The sequence below is a fragment of the Anabrus simplex genome, chromosome 10, assembly GCF_040414725.1.
Source record: "Anabrus simplex isolate iqAnaSimp1 chromosome 10, ASM4041472v1, whole genome shotgun sequence".
NCBI classification, from domain to species: Eukaryota; Metazoa; Arthropoda; class Insecta; order Orthoptera; family Tettigoniidae; genus Anabrus; species Anabrus simplex.
In genome coordinates this window covers 35,535,535-35,560,323 of record NC_090274.1, presented here as the reverse complement: position 1 = coordinate 35,560,323, position 24,789 = coordinate 35,535,535, and the positions used below count along the sequence as shown (strand labels likewise).

The window sequence follows — 24,789 nt, the reverse complement described above, 5'->3', positions numbered from 1 at the left end:
TTACGCAAACACGTTATGTGAACCGCTTAGTCTGATTGTGATGGTTCGGTCAGCTTCCGCTTCGAACGCTAGCGTTGTGCCACGTCCTGGAAGCCATCTGGTGGCGAATGAATGTACCATTTCCACTTCTATTATAACGTCCAAATTTCAATGTATCATTGTTTAAGAAGCCTTTCTCGTGGTCAGTCGAGATTTCTTCTGAGGACGCAGAGCACAGTTTTCTGCGAAACGTTAAGAATTTCACCTTATTTTCTTGACGCGGTATAAGCCCAAAAGTCTATACAGTATCATGTCTATAAGTACGGGTCGTGAAAGCATTAATGGCAACAAAAAGAATCATATAAAAATATTCATGTGTTTGGAAATTATCAGGGAAACGGCAAAATAGGGGCCATGATACACCGTCATTTTGAATAATTCTTTTTTTTTGTCATTTAGGCCTACTGAGGACCACGGTGATCGTATTTAGTCTTCGGTAAAGTTGTTGCTTGCTTCTTCTTCCAATACTCCTTCATTTGATGACTGTGAGCCAGCTTTCTCTCTTTTGTCCACTTAGTTCCTGTAACCTTCTTACTTGTAAGGGACATTTTGAATAATTAATTATGTAAATTGGCTTAAGTTTATATGATTTATAAATATGTAGGCATATTATGAAAGATTAATGTGTGTGTCATACTAAGTTTCCTTTTAGTATTCATTACTATTGCTGCGGAAAAAAAAGTTTATTGCACTCCAATTTTTCTATGTTAAAAGGTGTAGGTCCCCACTTAAGGTCACAGTCGTTTCCCATGCTATCCCATGGTCGCTATGAAACTTATCTGTATCGGGGCGGTGCCTACGAGATACGAGATACTTAAGACCGGGAAATACAGCACACTAGATTCGGCCTCGAGATACTTCAGACAAGCGCCACTAGAGTTCTCTTTACTGAGCTGTCTCGTCCGCTCATTGCAACACGTTCGAGTACGAAAAGCTATAAAAATTCATTAAAACTAGTAATTTCAGAAGACACCAAACAGATGTGAGATAAAAAATAGACCAAGTGCAGTTGTATGACTTACTTTCTACAACGTATTTTTTATACTTTGCTTAAACGAAATAAGTAATTCACGAAAGAAGCAGAGAAGTCTGTTAGCGAGTTTGCCACTTTTTCCCGTTTTCTCTAATTCTGCCTCAGTGTATCCGATAAATTGACCGAGATTGCGGTCATAAATAACTTTGGGTTTAATCGCCTTCTTATAAATTATCAGCGATCCTATCTTTTCTTCCACACATCTGATGTTGCGACATTCGTATTGAAGCCGCTGTTTGGAGAGCGATGTTATGCCCGTTTCGCCATTAGAAAATCCTATGTAATTTTTCAGAATCTTCTGATGTTGTACAGTTAGGCAGTGCAAGGATCGCAAATCCGTAGCCGGTAGGTGCTTTCCTATGCTAGAGGAAGCAAATTCTTAGCGTCGTTTCTCCGTATTTCACTTTTTATTCCCGTAAGATTCAATTTGTTGTAACAGGAATAAAGCTCCTAAATGATCATTTGTACCATTATCTTCAATTTGGTTTTCTTTTTGGTCAAGTTCAGATACCTTAAATCTTTTTTCTGATTTCATTACCATGTCCTACTTCTCAATATAAGAACTGTTTTACGTAATCTGGCATATGAAATCTCATCAATGTACTGTATAATATATATATATATATATATATATATATATATATATATATATATATATATATTTAACATAGATAATCGTAGCCTTTCCTTGACATAGAAACGAGACTTGTAGGGTAGGTACTTCTTTTTTGTTTGTGGTTGACGTAGAACAGTTATGTGTGGAAGATATGGTATGTTCATCGTTATCTGAATCAGACATTTTACTAAATTTCGATGGCAATACGTCATTTCTGAGAGCTTCCTGCGTTTGACACTTAAATGTTTGTGAAAAGGACATACACTAAAAACAGAAGGAACTTCATGGTAAGAATTCGCTTGATTGATATGCTTATACTGAAATCTGATGTATTAAAATGCAAGCTACATACTCGTGCCTCGAAATACCTTGTCTGCATTTCTCTCTTAAACCGCACTGCGAAGGAAAATTATGGAACGGCACATTTTCTTGCTTTTTAGCGGTATCCGAAGTACATAGAGGTACTCATTAGTGCAGCATGGTTTTCAACCTCACGGACACTCACCGACAGAAACAATACTCACAATAAATTGCATAAAATGAACACAACATCACAATAAATTACTCCGTTCATCACAATGTTAAAGTCCGCCAAAAGCAGAACAGAAACCTGACACCTGGCGGCCGAAACCGTGAACACGGTCGGGCCATTCTTTTTCAGCGGAAAATTAGTAGCTATGTCCCGGCCTTGTATAATATCTCATAGGCAACGGTCGGGGTGACGTAAATCAAATTAAAAAGAATAACAAATAAAATAAGTAAAACGCTGTCACAAACCCTCTCGCCGGCTGAGAGCTCCCCGGCCTGACTCATTCATTTCTTCGGGGAGATACTGGAGATACTGACGTGTGCTACCAGAGAGAGAGAGAGAGAGAGAGAGAGAGAGAGAGAGAGGGAGGGAGAGCGAGAGGGAGAGAGAGAGTGAGAGAGAGGGAGAGTGAGGGAGAGGGGGCGGGAGAGAGAGAGAGAGAGGGAGAGAGAGGGAGAGAGAGAGGGAGATAGAGAGAGAGGGGGGGAGAGGGAGAGAATGAGAGATGGAGAGAGAGAGGGAGGGAGAGAGAGAGAGATGGCAGTCGCGTGAGTATGTAACAGCAACAAAAACAAGAAAATTAATAATTTTAAATTTTGGCTTCAATTTCAGATGAACGATGGATCAGAAGTTCACTAATTGCCCGCAAGAACAGCGTGGAGAAAGTGAAACACTCTATAGATTTGTGTTATACTGTAAAAGGACTAGCGCCGGAGTTTTTTGAAAAGAGAGACCCGCTGGACCCCGAGCTGCATGAAATCTTCACCAAACAGTGAGTAAGAAACAATTTTATTGTCTAGAGTCATGATTATGTTGTGGCTTACTTTTCCGTACTCTATGACGATCAAAAAAGACAAAAAACAAAAATTCTGGAGTTATCTACGTCGTCTACACGATCGTGAATGTTTTGGGTGTGGCAATGATCGCGCGCGACGTAAGAAAATGTAACTTGATTTCCAATGTATTCAAGAAGATAGCGAGGCAATAGACTTTACATAAATGAATGATGAGTATGGTGTCGATACTCCGATTTTTCAAGATGACAACAGCATGAAATAAACCCGAAAAATAATTATCCTCTCTTGTGAAAAATGACTCATTTGTGGGGTACATCATTATTCCGGGGAGAACTTCACTGTTACATATGTAACGAGGACAAAAATAACAGGTTACCGAGTAACGACAACAGAATAACGTACTAGTGAAAACAATAACTGGGACATGGCAACTGTCACTAGTAGCAGCTTACAGACACAGAATGTGACCTTCAGAGTTCACATGTACGCATGTCTTCCAAGTAAGATCGCTTTCGTAGGAGATTGCTTGAAGTCAAATATACTATAGTGTATAATATTAATACAGTGTATTTGTTTAAGTTGCTGCTGTCATCTGCTAACTAAAGTGTAAACTGTTACGACATATTCAACTGTTCAGGGGTAATCGTTGACTCAGACATCGCGCAGGAATATCTACATTATAATATTATTATAAGTTTCACCCGTATAATATTTCTTGTATCATAAATAAATTAGTATGGTACCTGTCCATATTGATATTATAGATAACATATCATAACATTACTTCATTTTACTCAATCGATCCTCTTGTACTGGTTTGTGTCGGGGTTTGGCAGACAGATCGTCCATCATGTTTTCTTGTCTTCTATTCTTGATCGGGGCATTGTCAAACTCACTCCTCTAGATTTCAGAAAATATGCTATGCTGTCTTCTCATTTCATCCGTTGTCTGCCTCTTGTTAACTTTATAGCAAATAGGAATGCGTGTTTTGCTGCACCGACTTTCAACAGTGTAGTGATGCGTGCGCGCATGTGCGAGTGAATGAATGGGACTTCGCAACACAGACAAGCTTGAAGCCGTGACCAGGCTGGGAACAATAAAACATGAGTAACGTTCGACGTTATTTCTAACATTTACATTTCACAGTTACTTCATTGTAGCAGTGACACATGTAGCAGTTACACACAAATAACCGTTTGTCACACCTCTACAAGTTTGAAAATAAGCTTTACGTTGTTGTCAGCAACCTCAAAACGCGTAACGAACAAAAATCAACATTGAACGTTATTACCATTGCATTTCTCAGAAAATGTGATGAAAAATATAAGCTGTCTTCTTCGATATGTCGTAATGAGCGATTTTTCAAATACAGTGTTTATATAGGATTCAGAGGGGAATGTTAGATTTCGTCGTTATATCCACTACGTCGTTATAAGCGATGACGCAATAACCAGTTTCGAGTTAATTAAATACAAACAATCAATCAATCAATCAATCAATCAATCAATCAATCAATCAATCAATCAATCAATCATGGATGCTGACATTCTACGAGTCGGAGCGTGGAATGTTAGAAGTTTGAATCGTTGTGGTAAGTTAGAGAATCTGAAAAGGGAGATGGATAGGCTAAAATTAGATGTAGTTGGTATAAGTGAAGTACGTTGGCAGGAAGAACAGGATTTTTGGTCAGGCGACTACCGAATTATCAACACGAAATCAAACAGGGGAAATGCAGGAGTTGGTTTAATAATGAATAAGAAAATAGGGCAGCGGATAAGCTACTACTACCACCATAGTGAAAGAATTATTGTCGTCAAGATAGACACCAAACCAATGCCCACCACAATAGTGCAGGTCTATATGCCTACTAGTTCAGCGGATGATGAAGAAATTGAAAGAATATATGAGGAGATAGAAGATTTAATGCAATATGTAAAAGGTGACGAGAATCTAATTGTGATGGGAGACTGGAATGCAGTGGTAGGCAAAGGAAGAGAAGGTAGTACAGTAGGAGAATTTGGATTGGGACAAAGGAACGAAAGAGGAAGTCGGCTGGTTGAATTCTGCACTGATCATAATTTAGTCCTTGCCAATACTTGGTTCAAACACCACAAACGACGGCTATATACGTGGACGAGACCTGGCGACACTGGAAGGTATCAAATAGACTTCATTATGATTAGGCAGAGATTCAGAAACCAGGTGTTGGATTGCAAAACTTTCCCAGGAGCAGACGTGGACTCTGACCACAACTTATTGGTCATGAAATGCCATTTGAAGTTGAAGAAATTGAAGAAAGGAAAGAATGCAAAAAGATGGGATCTAGACAAGTTGAAAGAAAAGAGTGTGAGGGATTGTTTCAAGGAACATGTTGCACAAGGACTAAATGAAAAAGCTGAAGGAAACACAATAGAAGAAGAGTGGAGAGTCATGAAAAATGAAGTCAGTAGGGCTGCTGAAGAAATGTTAGGAAGGAAGAAAAGATCAACTAAGAATCAGTGGATAACTCAGGAGATACTAGACCTGATTGATGAACGACGAAAATACAAGAATGCTAGAAATGAAGAGGGCAGAAAAGAATGCAGGCAATTAAAGAATCAAGTGGATAGAAAGTGCAAGGTAGCTAAGGAAGAATGGCTGAAGGCGAAGTGCAAGGATGTCGAAGGCTGTATGGTCCTGGGAAAGGTAGATGCTGCATACAGGAAAATCAAGGAAACCTTTGGAGAAAGGAAATCTAGGTGCATGAATATTAAGAGCTCAGATGGAAAGCCACTTCTAGGGAAAGAAGACAAAGCAGAAAGATGGCAGGAACATATCCAACAGTTGTATCAAAGTAACGATGTAGATAATTTGGTTCTGGAACATGAAGAGGCTGTTGATGCTGATGAAATGGGACACCCAATTTTGAGGTCAGAGTTTGACAGAGCTGTGAGTGACCTAAATAGGAACAAGGCACCTGGAATTGATGATATTCCTTCTGAATTACTGACTGCCTTAGGAGAAACCAGCATGGTAAGGTTATTTCATTTAGTGTGCAGGATGTATGAGACAGGAGAAGTCCCATCCGATTTTCGGCAGAATGTTGTTATACCTATTCCCAAGAAAGCCGGTGCTGACAGGTGTGAAAACTACCGCACCATTAGTTTAGTATCTCATGCCTGCAAAATTTTAACACGTATTATTTACAGAAGAATGGAAAAACAAGTTGAAGCTGAGCTGGGAGAAGATCAATTTGGCTTCAGAAGAAATGTAGGAACACGTGAAGCAATCCTGACTTTACGACTGATCTTGGAGAATCGAATTAAGAAGGACAAGCCCACGTACATGGCATTCGTAGATCTGGAAAAGGCATTCGATAATGTTGATTGGAACAAGCTATTTATGATTCTGAAGATGATAGGGACCAAATACCGAGAACGAAGAATTATCTACAACCTGTATAAAAATCAGTCTGCAGTGATAAGAATCGAGGGCTTTGAAAAAGAAGCAGCAATCCAGAAAGGAGTGAGGCAAGGCTGCAGTTTGTCCCCTCTCCTTTTCAATGTTTACATAGAACAGGCAGTAAAGGAAATCAAAGAGAAATTTGGAAAGGGAATCACAGTCCAAGGAGAGGAAATCAAAACCTTGAGATTTGCCGATGATATTGTTATTTTATCTGGGACTGCAGAAGATCTCGAGAAGTTGCTGAATGGTATGGATGAAGTCTTGGATAAGGAGTACAAGATGAAAATAAATAAGTCCAAAACAAAAGTAATGGAGTGCAGTCGAACGAAGGCAGGTGATGTAGGAAATATTAGATTAGGAAAAGAAGTCTTAAAGGAAGTAGATGAATATTGTTACTTGGGTAGTAAAATAACTAACGATGGCAGAAGGAGGACATAAAATTCAGACTAGCACAAGCAAGGAAGAGCTTTCTTAAGAAAAGAAATTTGCTCACTTCAAACATTGATATCGGAATTAGAAAGATGTTTTTGAAGACTTTCGTGTGGAGCGTGGCATTGTATGGAAGTGAAACATGGACGATAAGTAGCTCAGAAAGAAAGAGAATAGAAGCTTTTGAAATGTGGTGTTACAGAAGAATGCTGAAGGTGAGATGGATAGATCGAATCACGAATGAAGAGATACTGAATCGAATTGGTGAGAGGAGATCGATTTGGCTAAATTTGACGAGAAGAAGAGATAGAATGATAGGACACATCTTAAGACACCCAGGACTTGTTCAGTTGGTTTTTGAAGGAACTGTAGGTGGTAAGAACGGTAGGGGTAGACCAAGGTATGAATATGACAAACAGATTAGAGCAGATGTAGGATGCAATAGTTACGTAGAAATGAAAAGGTTAGCACAGGATAGGGTGGCATGGAGAGCTGCATCAAACCAGTCTATGGACTGATGACTCAAACAACAACGACAATCTTGTAACTTATTCATTACTCTATACAGAATGACACCTTCCGCAAAAAACCTTATACCTGATTTCACTTCTTAACTTGCCTTGAGGAATTCCCCCTTAATTATTACAGGTTCAGATATAGCTTCGCCTATCCTAATTGTATGAGTTCTATTTTCTAGAAATATAGCAACCCATTCGGTCACCCTTTTGTCTAGTCCAATTGCACCCATTTTTGCCAGTAGTCTCCCATGATCTACCCTATCAAATACCTTAGATAGGTCAAACGCGATACCGTCCACTTGATCTCCTGAAACTAAGATATATGCTATATCTGGCTGGAATCCTACAGACATAGTGAGGGTTCACTGTATTTTATAAGTGATCAGTGCATTGTGTACTATCCTATCTCCTGCATGGAGCAGTTTCGCGTTATTTGTAAATTTGTTTCTCTTTGATTTGTTTTAAACCATGTATTCTAGGTTCGCTTATCCTTTGCCGAAACTGACTCCAGAAGGAAGTAGGGTCCTCTTGTACAACATTATGGATTTAGAAGTAAAGGATTATGAATTCTCCAAGTCTACGAAGGTGGTTCTGATGATGGGCGCCGTCCAATTACTTGAAGACATTTGTCGTAACTGGGTGCTTGTATTCGATCTGCGAGGCTTTACCTTCAATCACCTCTCCACTATCACCATCCCACAGCTCAAGAAGTTCCTCATGATCGCCCAGGTACGTATTCAAACTTATGATAGGTGAAAAATAACATTGGTTACTTTGGAACCATTACATTATTGGCGTCGTTACAAAACTAACGTGTATGATACAGAAAATAATGCCTTATCACTGCCTTCGTCATCAGCATAAATGAATTTTCTTGATGATGCGTCTGGGAGGTCGTATATGTACAGACTGAAAAGAAAGGGGGCGAGGACTGATCCTTGAGGTAAACCCTCGTTTAATTTAAACACTCTACTTCTGTCTGTGGTTATCTGTTGTGCAAATGGGGTTCGACTACCTCTGCAGATTGTGATTGTGGTGCCTCTTCTCAGCCAATCCACCACATTGTTGCTGACTGCCTAATTCGAGCTTTCAAAGGAACACTAATGGGCATTCACCGCACATCGGATGAAACAGTTGATTGGGTCAAAATGCTAGATCTAGAGTTATAGTATTGTACGGACTTGTGACTACGCACATTTGTTCTGAACTATATACATGTGTGTACATAGATTCATTATACGATAAATAAATAACTGCCTTCGTGATATGTTATCGTTAGAGCTGTCGATCGATTATAATTTTGATCGGTCAATCGAAAGATTAATCAAATTTTAATTGGTGTCACACAGTATCCTTAATAGGCGTTGTCAGCCGCTACTCGTTTCCGAGAATGCGTTTTTATCCTGCAATTCTTCTTAAAATCTGTTGGTTATGTGGATATGTCGCTGATGACTGATCAAGCCAATCTTCGCACGAAACATCTGGCCACACAGGTCACATCTAAAGGTGGGTGGAAGACGCGGTTGGATCTGACGTAGTTTCTGCTTTTCATGGGTTTCAATTTCTTGTCTGCGACGTGCCTGTTCAAACAGTAAGACACCTGCTGCATTATTTAAATTACTGTGCATCTTGCATGCTAACAATATTGTTGAATTCGCGTCTCTCATTTGGTCTACCTCTTCACCCACTAATCTGAATAACATTGATCGCGTGCAGTCATTCTTCTTTGCCATTCTTAGAGCCAGAGTGTCTGATTGTCGTAACTTGAGCAACAATCATAATATACTGGATAACCCTTCGCCCGTTATTTACTCGCAGGAAAGTAGCCGAACTTAGATTCCTATATCCACCCCTTCACATTCCGTATTCCCGCCTCTCTCTTGTTCAAAGAACTTTATTTATCCGCATTCCAACCCTCGTCAACTCTTAATCTTCTGACAGGAACTTGGACGTTTTTTCTTTGCATAACACTTCTTCCTTAACCTAACCTAACCTAACTTAACCTAACCTAGCACATTTCCTTCATATTGTCGTATTCACAAAGACGCCCACACGAAATGCTGTCAATTGTGTACACTGTTTTATTTACAAATTATATACACGTTATATACACACACACTAATGAACTGCTATCTTGAACAAAACACTGCTACGAAGAAGAAGAAGACTACCACACTAGCATGTCAACCAACTACCAACACAACAAAATCACTTGACTAACGACTTTCGCTAACAAGTCTCGCTAACAGTTCAACTCTACTCCCAAGACTGTCTCTATATACTTTGCCTGGCTAGGCTTCTAGAAAAGTATGACACAAAATGTTTTCTCGAATTTTCTCGAATAGAACATTCTATTCAGTTCCAGTGACAAGATGTGTGTTTTGGACTATTAGCCTGTGTTGCACAACAGAACATTGGATCATATTTACAGGTAATAATAAATTATATACTATTAATTACGTGTTCTTACATTAAATAAACTCTTATTAATATACATACAACAGATGTATCGTGACATAACCTCACATGTTTTGTTACACTAGACAAATCATACAACACAAAAATAATAAGTGATACGAACACGACTTATACCAAATAAAGTCCGTACATAACTACGTAAATAATAATAATAATAATAATAATAATAATAATAATAATAATAATAATAATAATAATAATAATAATAATAATAATGGCGTGTGGCCTCCTAAGAGGCCTGGTGCAGGTCTTTCGACCTGACGCCGTATAGGCACCCTGCGCGTCTATGAGGATGGGGCCGTATCTATGATTAATTCTAATGATGAAGACGGCCCCCGTGCCAAATTAATTAACCAATGAAGGTTAAAATCCCCGACCCGGCCAGAAATCGAACCCGGAGACCTATGGACCAAAGGCCACCATGCCAACCATTTAGCCATGAAGCCAGACTGTCATTAGATGATTTCCCTTCGTTGCTCTTTCATTTTATTTTTTTCAGTTTGCGTTGTGCCACTCCGCTGTAAATATACCTTTCATTGCGGAACTTTGTAATTCGGCATCTCGCTGTTTTAGTTTCCCAAATAAATAAATAAATAAATAAATAAATAAATAAATAAATAAATAAATAAATAAATAAATAAATAAATAAATAAATAAGGTATTTAAGAAAGAGCACATGTCCAGAAATGTAACTTGTCGGGAGGAGCAAAAAGCTGATTTAAAATCCAGTCTTGCTATTTACGCTCAATGTACGGTACCGTATGTATTTTGACCGTCATGCCTGTTGCTCGGGATAAAATGTTTCGTGAAAATTGTTGTACAACTATTTTATTTAAAAAAAATATGACGAAAACAGGTTGTGTTGTTCAAGGTAAAATCTATATATTTAAAGAGTTTACTAAACACAGGTCTGGCAAATTCGTCCGTCCGTTCTACTGGACAGATTTGCTTCAGTTTTGTTTTATTCTCTCCGTAATTATCTGCCAGTGGATCATGAGACATTGATAGGTCTCTAATTTCAGCCAACTTTGAGTAATCATAAAATCAAATCATTAAATGATCACTCCAGTAATTGCAGGCGAAGGCTTACACTAACCCGCAATACATTCTGTACTTAGCAGGTTGCTAAGAGACTAACACTTTCATTAATATTCTGATATATGTGATTTTCATGTCCGCCTCTGTGGTGTACTGGTTAGTGTGATTAGCTGCCCCCCCCCCCAGAGGCCCGGGTTCGATTCCCGGTCCTGCCACGAAATTTGAAAAGTGGTACGAGGGCTGGAACGGGGTCTACTCAGCCTCGGGAGGTCAACTGATTAGAGGTGGGTTCGATTTTCTCCAGCAGCCATCCTGGAAGGTGATTTTCCGTGGTTTCCCACTTCTCCTCCAGGCAAATACCGGGATGCTACCTGACTTAAGGCCACGGGCTCTTCCTTCCATCTTCCTTGTCTATCCCTTCCAATCTTCCCATCCCATCACAAGGCCCCTGTTCAGCATAGCAGGCGAGGCCGCCTGGTCGAGGTACTGGTCATTCTCCCCAGTTGTATCCTCGACCCAATGTCTCACGCTCCAGGACACTGCCCTTGAGGCGGTAGAGGTGGGATCCCTCACTGAATTCGGGAGAAAAGCCAACCCTGGAGGGTAAGCAGATTAAGAAAAGAATTAATTGGAGGAGAGGTGGGAAACCACGGAAAACCACTTCGAGGAGGGCTGAGGCGGGAATATTTATTTATTTATTTATTTATTTATTTATTTATTTATTTATTTATTTATTTATTTATTTATTTATTTATTTTGGGCACTGTTCTAGGCCGTTAGGGCTGCTTATGTGGATGTTTTATAAGCAGGACAGGACGAGGATAGAATGGTTGGGGGTTTGAATCCGCTTGACTCAGCAACAGCCTGTTAGCGCAGTAAATGTAGCTCTTTGTAGCATTGTCGGTGTTACGGATTCACAGGCTTCCGTAAAAAGGTTCCCAAGGCTTTCAGGATTTTCCGGCTGCTGAGCGTACACTACATCCTCCAAATAGCCGCGTAGGAAGAAGTCCAGTGGCATCGAATCGGGTGATCTAGCAGACCAGGTGATAGGTCCTCCCCTTCCGATCCTTCCAAAGGAAGACGATGGATCCTCTGGCTTAATGAAAGGCCAGTATGTGTCCGATCCATTTGGCCTTCCACTGAAGAATTGTATTCGGAACCGTTTTCTTCTCTCCTACTCTTCTCAGCACATCGTCTTCCTCCAACACCACATTCCAAAACTTTCTATTTTTTTTCTCCCTCTTTCTCATGGTCTCTGCTGCGTACAGTGCAATTCTACTTCACCAATATCTTCCTTAGTTCCAAGCTCAACCTCCTGGTGAAACATGCTGCTCCAGCATGGTTTCCATAATTTATTACCAATGTTTCACTGAATTGGTTTCGACCTGTTACTATATGTGTTTCCGGTTTTAATCGATAGAGGACAGCCCCCTCTGTCGAGAACATTAATGATCTTTTCTCGACTAAGTCTTTAACTATCTTCTCCTTGGTTTATATTCTGTTCTGAGGATGGTGGCTTATAATAATATGGGACCCTCACACACAGGAGCTATGTTAGTGCTTTTCAAATGGATGTATCGTAAGTTTAAAACCGTGCTGATCGCTGCACGATTAACGTGTTCTGATGCTTGATATTGTGGGTGATCTACCATTTAGTATTTGTATTTCTCCCTTTTTTGGCCGACCGTAACCCGTCTTGATACTCGAAGAGAGGAAGGCGTGTGTGAGAGTGTGTTGTTGATATAATAGTGGTGCATTCATAATCTGAGTCTCTGTGCATTATAATGAATTTCTCAATGAGACGTCTTTGCTCTCGTTTGGAATTATGATCTGTGTGTCGGCCGTCGAATTATTATGGCCGTACACAGCGATGTTTGTGGCAGATCTACGCGTGGCCTTGAAGCCACGACATGTGCTGTTGTCATTCTACTACTATTGACGTTTGGCCTCATTGATGTTAGGTAATATTGCACTCTACGAGTTGACTGGATTGATCTATTCGCACCATTTGTCACTGTTATCTGCCCTCGAGGCGATTGGTTCGTATGGCTGAATGAATGAATTAATGAATGAATGAGTCGAGTATTTAGATGAGGAAGTGTCGGCCTATCTAATTTATGTTTAACCTTTCGTTATTTGCCCCTTTTATCTCGGGTTCTATTTTTCTCCTTATTTGGTGCGCGCCCTGATCTTTTTCGACCTGGGCGTCGCCATGTTGATTTATTTTGTTCCTTGGCCGCACGATGGCCCGTGTTTATCTGATTGATTCATCCTATGTATCTTTTTCTCTTTGCCCGCTGGGGTTATTCTTTACCTGGTCTACCCTTTTTTGGGGTGTGTGCGCTCCTTGGTGTGTGGGGGATCCTAATGAAAGGAGATCATAGTATTGTTTAAAAAAAAAAAAGGAAATGGATAAGAAGTAGGGGGTGGAATGAATAAGGTACTCCCGATTTGTAATCATGTGTTGACCCTCATTAGTTATTCTTCTCGCAATTGTTATATGCGAAATCTTCGTGAGTAAAAATGCTAAGATCCCTTGCGTAATTCTGCAACTGTGCATGTACGTATTGATGAGATATGGATATCACGATTAATTGTCATTGGTGCTAACCCATATACGTATGTATTACCCTATTATATCTTATGTTTTCCTTTTCAATTAATTCTTTAATTAACGTTGTTTTTCAATAAACATTCATTTATCACTTATTCGGGTTTCGACTCTTAGTAGTGTTAGTTTATGCTAGAACTAATTAGGTGAATAACATTTCCAGTTCAGGGCAGATTTATACGCCCTTCTTGATCGTGATTCACGTGCAGTTTCCTCTTTTATCCTCCTTTTTTTGTCTACGTATTTATTTTTACTTGAGGGAGGGTGTGGCTCACTGGTCAACAGAGTCCTCCTCTTGTTGAGTGAGACTTTGGCAATGGCTATTCTTGCTCGAATTTCATTTGTGCAGTGGGCATCCTGATCTGATAACCCTAAAACCTACCACAAACGTAGACAATCAATGGTGCCATCTAGTGGCTGGTGAGCACACAACGCTATAGAGCCAACCTAAAGACAATTAGAGCAAAATTGAAGATACATCAGAGCCATCTACAGTTAAAGCCTGAAGGTACGCTTGGCAACGCTGTATCTATCTGTCAAGCGGAGGCCGAGAGAAAAGGGGGCGTGTCCGACTTTGAATTGACTTCAATGATATTCAGCGCACTTAGACCAACATGATGGTTATGAAAAATATACACACTGTGAAAAATGACACTAAGAAACACACAAATCAAGAAATGCACTCAGTAAAGTTAGAAATACACATTTTACATGCATAAAAACAAAACCCTTTAAAGAACAGTACTCACAAGCTCAATATTTATGGAGTGTTGACAGCTTCCTTCGTTTACTGATTTTATCATCACTGCTGGCATAACTCTTGTTCTTAATCTGCTTCCTATAATTATTCAATATGACGTTGCAAAATGTGGACAATAAACAGTCTATTAGACTATTATTGTCATGCCCACAGTTACCCTGTTCAAACCAGAACTGTTGATTTTCATCTCTCCCTAAAGCAGCTCTGGATAGAGAGAAGAGAACTTCTTTGTGATTTCCACAATCCAGGTAGTCTTCCTTGTAGTCTTCAGACACCAACAAGGTAAACATTCCTGTCACTGTTACAAACACACACAACACAATCTGATGGCACCACTAACCCACCTCTCTGAAGTTCTTCAAAATAGGGGTCATCTGTTTCATTGCACTGCAGGAGACCTAAACATGTGTCACAGCTTATCCTTTTGGATATTACCCTTACTGCATACCCAGAAATGTATATTACACCTGACATCTCAAAATGCCCATCAGAAATGTCACATGATAAAAGTGAGTCGAACTTTTTTATCACTGCCATATAGAGCCTAATATCATCTGTCTTGGTGGAATCAGACATTTCTAACTGGCTACAGTCAAACTGCACTTTTCCATACCTAGATGAGTGCAAGCCCAAAACACTCTTAATCCTAATTTTCTTCTCACTTTCTATAACTTGAAGTGCAGTAACATTGTAGTTACAACCACTAAGCTGTCTGTACTGACCAAACCTTCTTTCCAGATTGTCACTCTGAAACTTCCCTAACAGTAAATAATTTGGTTTTACAGTTTCAAATGAAAATTGGATAATTTTTAACAGGACAGTTGTGGTATGTACCAAAGCTCTTGAAGTGTCAGTTGTTAAGTGACCATGAACCAAATTTAAATCATCCCAACTGCTTACCCACTCACAGGAATGTTGAAGAAATTTAATGCGGTCATCATCTAGTTCAGTAAAAGGCATTTGATTGTGCTCCCTCTTGCAAATTCCTTTAGTTACACTTTTGAAGTTTACAATACGCCACCACTTACTAATAATTTCTAAAAAAATTGCAGTGGCATTAGAATCTAGTTGACTGGTTTTTAAAGCAGCTATGGTGGTGTCATGGAACAGATTATCAACAAGTAACACTTTCTGCCTATCAAGATTGTTGGGATACACCGTTTTATAATTAAGTTTAAAAGCTGTAGCAATCAGGTTGGATGCATGACTGTGGTACACATAAAGGTTCCTTAAATCATTAAAGCACGCCTTACGGATAATCTGATCTACTTCAAAATCAGGGAAAATAAAAGTTTTGTCTCTGTCTTTCTGATTCAGCCAGTTATTCCTGATGTTCTTAAATACATGTACAGGATCAAACATGAGAAATATCTGTAAATTCTTGTGTTGGGGATTTGGTACACAACATGGACTTTCACTTCCAAACAATGAACACATACTGCTAAACATATTCTTATTTATCCTATTGTTGTCACATATTATGCACATAACAATTAGTCCTGTATTCTGAACAAGTGTCAGAGCATTCATTGTCAGGTTAAATAAAATATCTCCGGACTGTGCTTTCACTGGGGTGAGAGAGATGACTTCCTTAAAGGATCCAAATGCAGAATGCACCATGAAAGCTTGTATTGTTCTTGCTTCTTGTAAAGGGCCATTCTTGGCTTGACCAATGAGTACTCCGTTCTTGTACTCAAGAGAGGGATTCACATAAATTTCATCAAGACTTAAAACTACATATTTTTCAATGTCTGATAAATTCATGGTCACTCGGTAAAGAAAGTTTCTGTTTTCCTTTTCCGAATTAGGTGACACTTGTAAATTTGCTGCTAATTTTTCAAGGTACTTAGGGTGTGGTAATATCAGTGTACCACTCTCACGCAAAGAACAATAAGCAGCATGAGACTGACAGTTCAAGGCAAGAATCAATGTACTTTTTGAGTAACTCTTTTTCCTTTTAGTACAAAGTTCGAATTGTTCCCTTAAGAAAACAATGTTAGATGAGAAATCTGTGCTTTCACTGCTAACCTCACAAAACTCTATGAGCTTGTCAAGCATTTTAAGTACATTACGTTGTACACATTCAACACTAACACTACTAGCAGTGGCTCCTGTATAATTTAATAAATATTCATTTAGCTGCGACCACTTGGAGATTTTACCATCAGCTAAACATTTAATTTCCTTGAATGACACCTGATAACTATTAACATATACAGTCACATGCATATCCTGGTGAATTTTTAGTAAATCACTCATATTTGGCAAATCATCCAGATTTAATCTGTATATGCAAAGAAATTCATTACAGATACTGATCTGCCATACTGACATGTCAATTTTGGTATGAAGAAGGGATTTTAAATTATTAAAGTCAGCTATTAAGTCATCTTGAAGCTTTGATTCCTCCAAATCTGTTTTCCTCTTGTTTTCCCTACTCTTAATTTCCAGTCTCCTATCTTCAGGATCTTTTCTTTTTACACTCTTTGATGACAAATAGTTGGGCAAATTTGGGAAAATAGTTGGACATGCATTAGGAAGAAGTTCATTAGGTTTAGGTGGTTGTACAGTTATATTGCCTTTACTATCACAAAACTTTTCCCCTTTTGAAAAACTATCATCTGTGAAATGTTTTATACACACGACTGAATCCTTCCCAGGTTCCCAATTATCCCGCTTAACTTGACGAATCCATTTTTGTTTTAATTCCTCATCAGAAGGAAACCTAAATGAGGTAACATAACCATCCTTTTTGATGTCATAGTTGCTACGACACATAGGAACACAACATTTTCTGGGCATCTGTAAATACACGAAACGTGTTATTAATAACCCAAATTCGGGCATGCCTTCACGTATTTCGATAATAGGTTCTACGTATGTCACTCAGTCACCTACCTTGTTACATATACTCGAACATATCCATGAAAAATACAAATAAACACAACACGAAGTTCACTACACATCAACATACACAGATAGCTCTCGCGCTTTCGCCTCCGCCTCCGCTGGACGTTGCCAAACTTACATGACTCCGGCTTGTAAACTGTAGACGGCTCTGAGATACATAATTATTAACTTGCTTACGTATGCCACGTCAGGATTTACGATAACAGCACGTATTAAGGTAATCAGACATACTGTAGGTTACGTTAGTTTAAGTTAGGTTAGGTTGGGTTAGGTTAGGTTACGAAAGGTGTATGCTATCTTCACCTGGTGAGTAGGTAACGTAAATTATTCAAGGGACAAAATGCTTCTCGTGGACTTTATTCATTGAATTGTTACCGGATGGCACGTTTTTCTTTTTTGTGGAACGATACATTCAGCAAGCGGCGGAAGTGAACGACGAAAGCGTGGCAGTATACTGGCCAGGCATTCCTCACCTTGGTGAGATATAGTTCATCTATTAATCCATGTATGGTAAAATGGCTACTTTCCGAAGCTCGAGAAAGTTGCCACAGAACACAGGGCGTTCCAGGATTGTGATATAAACAGAATTTGCCTGAAAATTTTAAGAAGAATTGTTGACAATTTCACACAATCACCTGTACTGTCAAAATTAACAGTAAATTTCACATCGACTTAGTTTTAACACTTTTTTGATTAACTATTGTTTGTTTCTTCCACAGGAAATGTGAAAATACTAATAATGTATTTGTATTCTGGACCTTTATGGTCACCTGGGATGTCAAGTAAATGTATCACGATTATGAAATATACGTAAACTTGTATCAACCCCTAGGAAAATTAAAATTACTATAGTAATTTAGCGTTATGTGTTTTCTTCTTCTAGGAAGCGTTTCCGATTCGAATGAAGGCAGTCCATGCTATTTTTGCCCCACCTTTCATCGATAAAATATTAAGTCTCTTCAAGCCATTCTTGAAGAAGAAACTGGCCGACAGGGTAAGTTCAAATGGTATTAAACAGTTGGGCCAAGTTACAAAGAATTATTTTTACACTCAACATTTTGTACGTATCTTCAAACGTTGATATTTGCTTATGAATTTCTTCCAAGGTATTCATTCGTGTTAAAAGTCTCTTCTAAATATATTATCTGCTATCCCAGCCGTGCTCACGCTGGGTTTTCGTCTCGCGGGCGCTCGGCATATACGCTGCGTGCGTATATCGGCCACCGCATGAATTAAATATGGACTTGCCCCTTTCATTTAGTTAAATGGAATAATGAATGTAGGGTGTAATAAAATGCAGAAAGGTAAACGAAGGGGTAGTTCCGTACTGTGTTGTGTTGTAGGGTGTTCTCTGTTCTTTTCCTAAGAGGGTAACTGAGGCCATGATGATTTGAATAACACCACCACAGTGAACCGTAACAGCTCGCTGATTGGCTCACACTGCCTTGTCCGTTCCTTCAACTGCCACGTTTTGTGGAGCGTTATAGTCGCTCTGACCTCACGCCAGGTTTCTATGCACGTCTGGGAGACCTCTGACATTATGTTACCGCGTCTAAGGACAGTTTGTCTACTGTAGAGGAAGTGTTCGGAGATGGTCACTGTCTACCACAACGTGCCCTCTAAATTCCCCTCCCTCTTGTCTACCTAACCTAACCTAACCTAACCTAACCTAACCTAACCTAAACTAACCTACCCTGTACAGTGTTTGAAGGGGGAACTACCTTCATTCCTGTCCTCTGTTAGAAATCTAATTATTTCCCTCAAACTCTCTAATTCTTGCCGCATATTCCTTAATGACCACTCACACCCACAGTACCTACACTGACTGACAGAGCAAATGCAACACCAAGAAGGAGTGGTCAGAACTTTATGCCAATTGCAGGGTAGACTGACGTCACTGAGGTATGCTCATGATGTGAAATGCGCCGCTGTGCTGCGCACGTAGCGAACGATAAATGGGACACGGCGTTGGCGAATGGCCCACTTCGTACCGTGATTTCTCAGCCGACAGTCATTGTAAAACGTGTTGTCGTGTGCCACAGGACACGTGTATAGCTAAGAATGCCAGGCCGCCGTCAACGGAGGCATTTCCAGCAGACAGACGACTTTACGAGGGGTATGGTGATCGGGCTGAGAAGGGCAGGTTGGTCGCTTCGTCAAATCGCAGCCGATACCCATAGGGATGTGTCCACGGTGCAGCGCCTGTGGCGAAGATGGTTGGCGCAGGGACATGTGGCACGTGCGAGGGGTCCAGGCGCAGCCCGAGTGACGTCAGCACGCGAGGATCGGCGCATCCGCCGCCAAGCGGTGGCAGCCCCGCACGCCACGTCAACCGCCATTCTTCACCATGTGCAAGACACCCTGGCTGTTCCAATATCGACCAGAACAATTTCCCGTCGATTGGTTGAAGGAGGCCTGCACTCCCGGCGTCTGCTCAGAAGACTACCATTGACTCCACAGCATAGACGTGCACGCCTGGCATGGTGCCGGGCTAGAGCGACTTGGATGAGGGAATGGCGGAACGTCGTGTTCTCCGATGAGTCACGCTTCTGTTCTGTCAGTGATAGTCACCGCAGACGAGTGTGGCGTCGGCGTGGAGAAAGGTCAAATTCGGCAGTAACTGTGGAGCGCCCTATCGCTAGACAACGCGGCATCATGGTTTGGGGCGCTATTGCGTATGATTCCACGTCACCTCTAGTGCGTATTCAAGGCACGTTAAATGCCCACCGCTACGTGCAGCATGTGCTGGGGCCGGTGGCACTCCCGTACCTTCAGGGGCTGCCCAATGCTCTGTTTCAGCAGGATAATGCCCGCCCACACACTGCTCGCATCTCCCAACAGGCTCTACGAGGTGTACAGATGCTTCCGTGGCCAGCGTACTCTCCGGATCTCTCACCAATCGAACACGTGTGGGATCTCATTGGACGCCGTTTGCAAACTCTGCCCCAGCCTCGTACGGACGACCAACTGTGGCAAATGGTTGACAGAGAATGGAGAACCATCCCTCAGGACACCATCCGCACTCTTATTGACTCTGTACCTCGACGTGTTTCTGCGTACATCGCCGCTCGCGGTGGTCCTACATCCTACTGAGTCGATGCCGTGCGCATTGTGTAACCTGCATATCGGTTTGAAATAAACATCAATTATTCGTCCGTGCCGTCTCTGTTTTTTCCCCAACTTTCATCCCTTTCGAACCACTCCTTCTTGGTGTTGCATTTGCTCTGTCAGTCAGTGTACATCTGCATTTCTCTAGGGTACACCAAGACTTCACTGGAGAGATCAAACCATACGGGATGTTCAGGATGTCAGTGGAGGAAAGGAACAAGTTTGGGACAAGAGAAAATGGCAGTCACTTGGGGGCGAGGCTAAAAATATTTTAAGTTTTAAATGGTCACGATTATTGTACCGGTTGGTACACCTATACGCCGCACATTTGAATTTTCCGCCTTAAAGTACTCCTCTACAGCTGAAACTCTGAACTTTAAAACTAATTCAACCGTTTATCAGAAGATGTCACTGTGTTAATTTCGAATTGTTTTGTTTACTAATTATCAAGAAGTGTGGTCATTCTCTCACAGATGTCTCTACCAAAATCTATGATCATGCACCCTGGTGCGAAGTGATGGAACTTTTCTTGAAGATATTTTATACTCATAAGTTTTCTATAACTAAATTTCGTTCTTTCATTTGTGGGTTGGCAATATAAATCTTTTCTTTTCGCCAGTTTTGAAGTTAGCCAATCAATAATTTCTGTCATTAATTTTCAGCCAATTGTGTCTTTCTTCCCCAATTTTTGATGTGTAAATTTTAGTTAGCCAATAAACGCATGTGGGTGTGTCTTAATTATTCATGAAAGGTCTCGAATCTTCTCCGAGAGTATAAAAACTGCTGATTTTCTTGTCTCTCGGCCACTTTAACAACATCTAGCTTAGTGTATGGAAGTATAGCAGGGGGCGGGTAGCACTTCTTCCTTCGGGCAGCAGCTCTTCAACAAAGATAATGGCCTTTTAACATCTTTATTTCTTGCTAGCTCAGAAGTTTAGCCCTCGGGGAAGATCCGAAACCTTTTCAATTGTAACCTACCTAGCTAAAAATGTAACTTGGTACCGGCTTATGTAAAAATTTCTTATTACTTTAACTGTAAATCGGGGATAGAGAGTGCTTTACACTCTCGAGCTCCCCTTCATTTGAGTTGAGGTGACTACGTTTTCACAACCGATTTTCTACTCTTAAGGTATTAAAAATTTCTTATACGAGTCACCTCCCTAGTGTGGAAATAGCCCCTGTTTAATCGGCCTAGTGCCCCTTAGGTTTTAACAAGTATTCAGGTAGGAGTGCAGGTACACGCCTCCATTCTTTTTGCGTTTAGGGCCATTTAATTTAACCTGTTCATTTTCTATTTAGGCCCAGTAGGCTGGGTACTAGATACCCCCGTTTCATTATAAGTTTTGCCTTGATGGCAATCATGTGTAAAAGTCTGATATTGCCTTTAATAGGCTTGAAAAATTTTAGAGCGGGTCAGCTCTTTCATATATGGTAAAAGTGCCTCTAGGAGGCCTGATATGGTTTTGGAGCAAAGGTTCCTTGAATGAAGGGGTTTTCTGCCCCTTTGGATAAAATGTGTGCCTTGGTAAAGTTGGGCTAGTTGCTCAAGGATTGTGAAATTGGGGCTTGAAACCCAGAATTTGTAAAGACACCTTAACTTGTGCTTTCGTTTGTAAAGTTATAATTGAACCTGGCTTTTCATTGTTATTTCACCTAGTGAAAATTTGTTAAATCTTGTTGTCTATTGAAAATATAACCTTTATTTAAATTTTAATTAATCTTTCGGCCTTGTAGTTAGACCCATTCCAGCCCGCACCTTCTTTCACCTCTACCTTCCACGGATAACTCCGTAACAATTATAATCGTCTGTAATCCGAGAAGGATGTGGAAAAGATCTGAGCAATCGAAAAATGAAGGTATGGGTAAAATCAAGGAGATGGTACGAAGGATGCAATAGGTTTAAACAATAAAACATACTTGTTCGTCCTCCTCATAGTTTTTAAATATTTATTATAATTGATTGTGAATAAATTTAGTAATTCGTTACCATGTTTATAAAGCAATCGCATTTTCTTTCCCCTGCAGATACATGTTCACACCGATGGTTTTGGTACTCTGTTCGACTCGGTACCTCGTGAAATATTCCCGAAGGACTACGGTGGTGAAGAACCTCCCTTTCGAGATCTTCTAGGTGAGTAGTTCTCCCTGCGGGACAAAATTCCGGCACCTCGGCGTCTCCGAAAAACCGAAAAATAGTTAGTGGGACGTAAAGCCAATAACATAATTCTTAGGTGAGTAGTTCTCCGTATGTAGAAAACTTCTGGCTGGGTTATGGTCAGGTGAATTGCACAGCCAGCGTCCTCTGAGGAGCAAATTCAGTAATTAGTCATGGCAACCGATTTTGAAGTGCAATATTCATACTTAAAAGACGGATAACTCAGAAATTAAGCATTTCCTAACCTAGATTGATATAACCTATTTCTCTTCTGTACACTAGAGGAACCTACTCTTTAAATTCCCACACATAATTTCCTTGCACCTCACCTATACTGGTTTCTTCTTCTTCTTCTTCTTCTTCTTCGCGAACGGGTCACTTAGGACCACGCGGATTCAACATTTGTTGGCTTTTTCTTTTAGCCCAGTGTTTCTTCACATGAAATGAATGAGTATTTCCGTTGCAGGGACCACACAGTCGGTTAGACTTTCTCTCATTATCCCCAAAACCCCGTAATAGTGTGATTTTTCTGATTTCGTCTCGGTCCAGTAGATTTGGTGATCCTAATTCCTTCAGGTCTTTCTAGCATCTATAATAACTTTCCTCTGAGTTTCCCAATAAATTTCAATAATTTGATGCTTGTGTTGTTTTCTGTTCACAGAGAAATGGAATAAGAAGATAATAGAATACAGAGACTGGTTCAGTAAAGACGACAATCGCAAGGTGGACGAGAGCAAAAGACCTGGAAAACCTAAGTCATACGACGAAATGTTTGGTTTCGAAGGATCATTCCGAAAACTTTCTGTGGACTGAGAGAAATAACTAAATAAAGTGGGTTAAAGCAAAGACTTTTTGGTCAATTAATACTACAGACATATTCTAAATGGGATATTATTAAACACAAGGCAACTCACCAGAATGTTGGTTTCAGCAGCAAAATTTTTCTCCTCTTTTTTTTCCAAACTTGGGACTGGCTGAATGTAAATAAATCGGATGAGCTAAAAACTGATTCCTACTTGCTTCAATAATTGTAAAATATAGAGGAACATAGAATACTAAAATGTTATTCCTGATATATTTCTTAATAAACTGAATTCAATAAAGGAATATATCAACATGGCTGTAGCCTATATTTCTTTTCGATTCAAAAATTTGCCTGCCATACTTATACATAGACTAACTGTAGTAGGTGTCGTTGACGGGACAATGACATAGCAGGTGCAAAGATGTAATTCCCCAGCTTTTTTCCACCAATATTCAGGCATGTTGTCTTTTCGGGACGCACAAGTGAGTCCATCTATCGGAGATGAGTAGCATCAGAAGAGACAAATAATAACAGAAAATGGTCAATGTCATGTTATTGTTGATCAGTTTTATAAGCTTGCTTGCTTGCTTGAACAATATTTCTATGTTGGCAATGCTCGGCGTTGATATGCACTAGGCAACAAAAGTATAAATTCAACAATTCTATTATCATACTTGGTGCGCTAAAACTGTATAATACATAAATGATCGGAAATTGCATTCACTATAGCTTTTGTTATGTACCACTTTTCGGTAGGACTAATAGCATAGACCTTCAAAAATTAAATTTTAGGCTCTTTCCACTAAACTACCATTTCATCCAGCGTGAATAAAATTATTCATAGCCTAAACTGTAGAGCCTTATTCTCTGACTTTACATACCGATTTTCATTAAATTCTCTTCATCCATTTTCTCGTGATGTGCATAGGTACATACACAGAGACAGACAGACAGATGGACATGACATGACCGATACAGAAATACTATTCTTCGTTATATCTGAGCAATGTACAGGCAAAACTCTTGGATATATTTGAAGTGATTTCTATGCTATTTGTCTAATACAAATGACTTAGTTGGCAAGAAGGTGGATTTGAGTCCAGTCAAACTTTCTCTTGTGCGTGGACGATATGATTTCAACGTTGAAATATGGGGTTGTGATCATGAGGCCTCCAGTTGATTCTGGTATTACTTCCCCTTACTTGCATCAGGCTTTTGAGTTTAATCTACCCTACCCGACTTTCCTTGCTCAACTCTTGACTAACTTTTGACCGCGACGTAGGTACCCTTGGTGATCGTTATTGTTGGGAGATCAGAAGAATGCACATGCCCGGTGAGGCACGGGGCGAAGGGGTTTACACCAGCAGAGCCAGTGACGCAATTGTTACCATAGCAACTCCGCTACTACCCAGGCGACTTGATATTATCTTCTACTGGTAGCTCTTCGATCTTGTCAGTTGTAATCCAGCAAACTGCAAAGTATGAGTCAATGTTTTCGTGTAGCAGATACGATAAGATA

General features: G+C 40.1%; 1 protein-coding gene across 4 annotated transcripts in view; it reads left to right on the top strand.

The window, feature by feature from the left end:
- The window catches only part of LOC136881759 (alpha-tocopherol transfer protein-like), a 212,260-nt gene extending 188,949 nt beyond the window's left edge, over positions 1 to 23,311 (top strand). For 3 of the 4 annotated variants that reach the window (XM_067154194.2, XM_067154192.2, XM_067154193.2), the window contains exons 3-7: positions 2,830 to 2,989; positions 7,885 to 8,134; positions 18,086 to 18,196; positions 22,336 to 22,441; positions 23,127 to 23,311. In XM_067154194.2, the coding sequence (XP_067010295.2) occupies positions 2,830 to 2,989; positions 7,885 to 8,134; positions 18,086 to 18,196; positions 22,336 to 22,441; positions 23,127 to 23,278 (779 nt within the window). In that variant the 3' untranslated portion in view covers positions 23,279 to 23,311. The remainder of the gene's footprint in view (positions 1 to 2,829; positions 2,990 to 7,884; positions 8,135 to 18,085; positions 18,197 to 22,335; positions 22,442 to 23,126) is intronic. The other variant, XM_067154196.2, reaches the window with a different exon arrangement.
- The last annotated feature ends 1,478 nt before the right edge of the window (positions 23,312 to 24,789 follow it).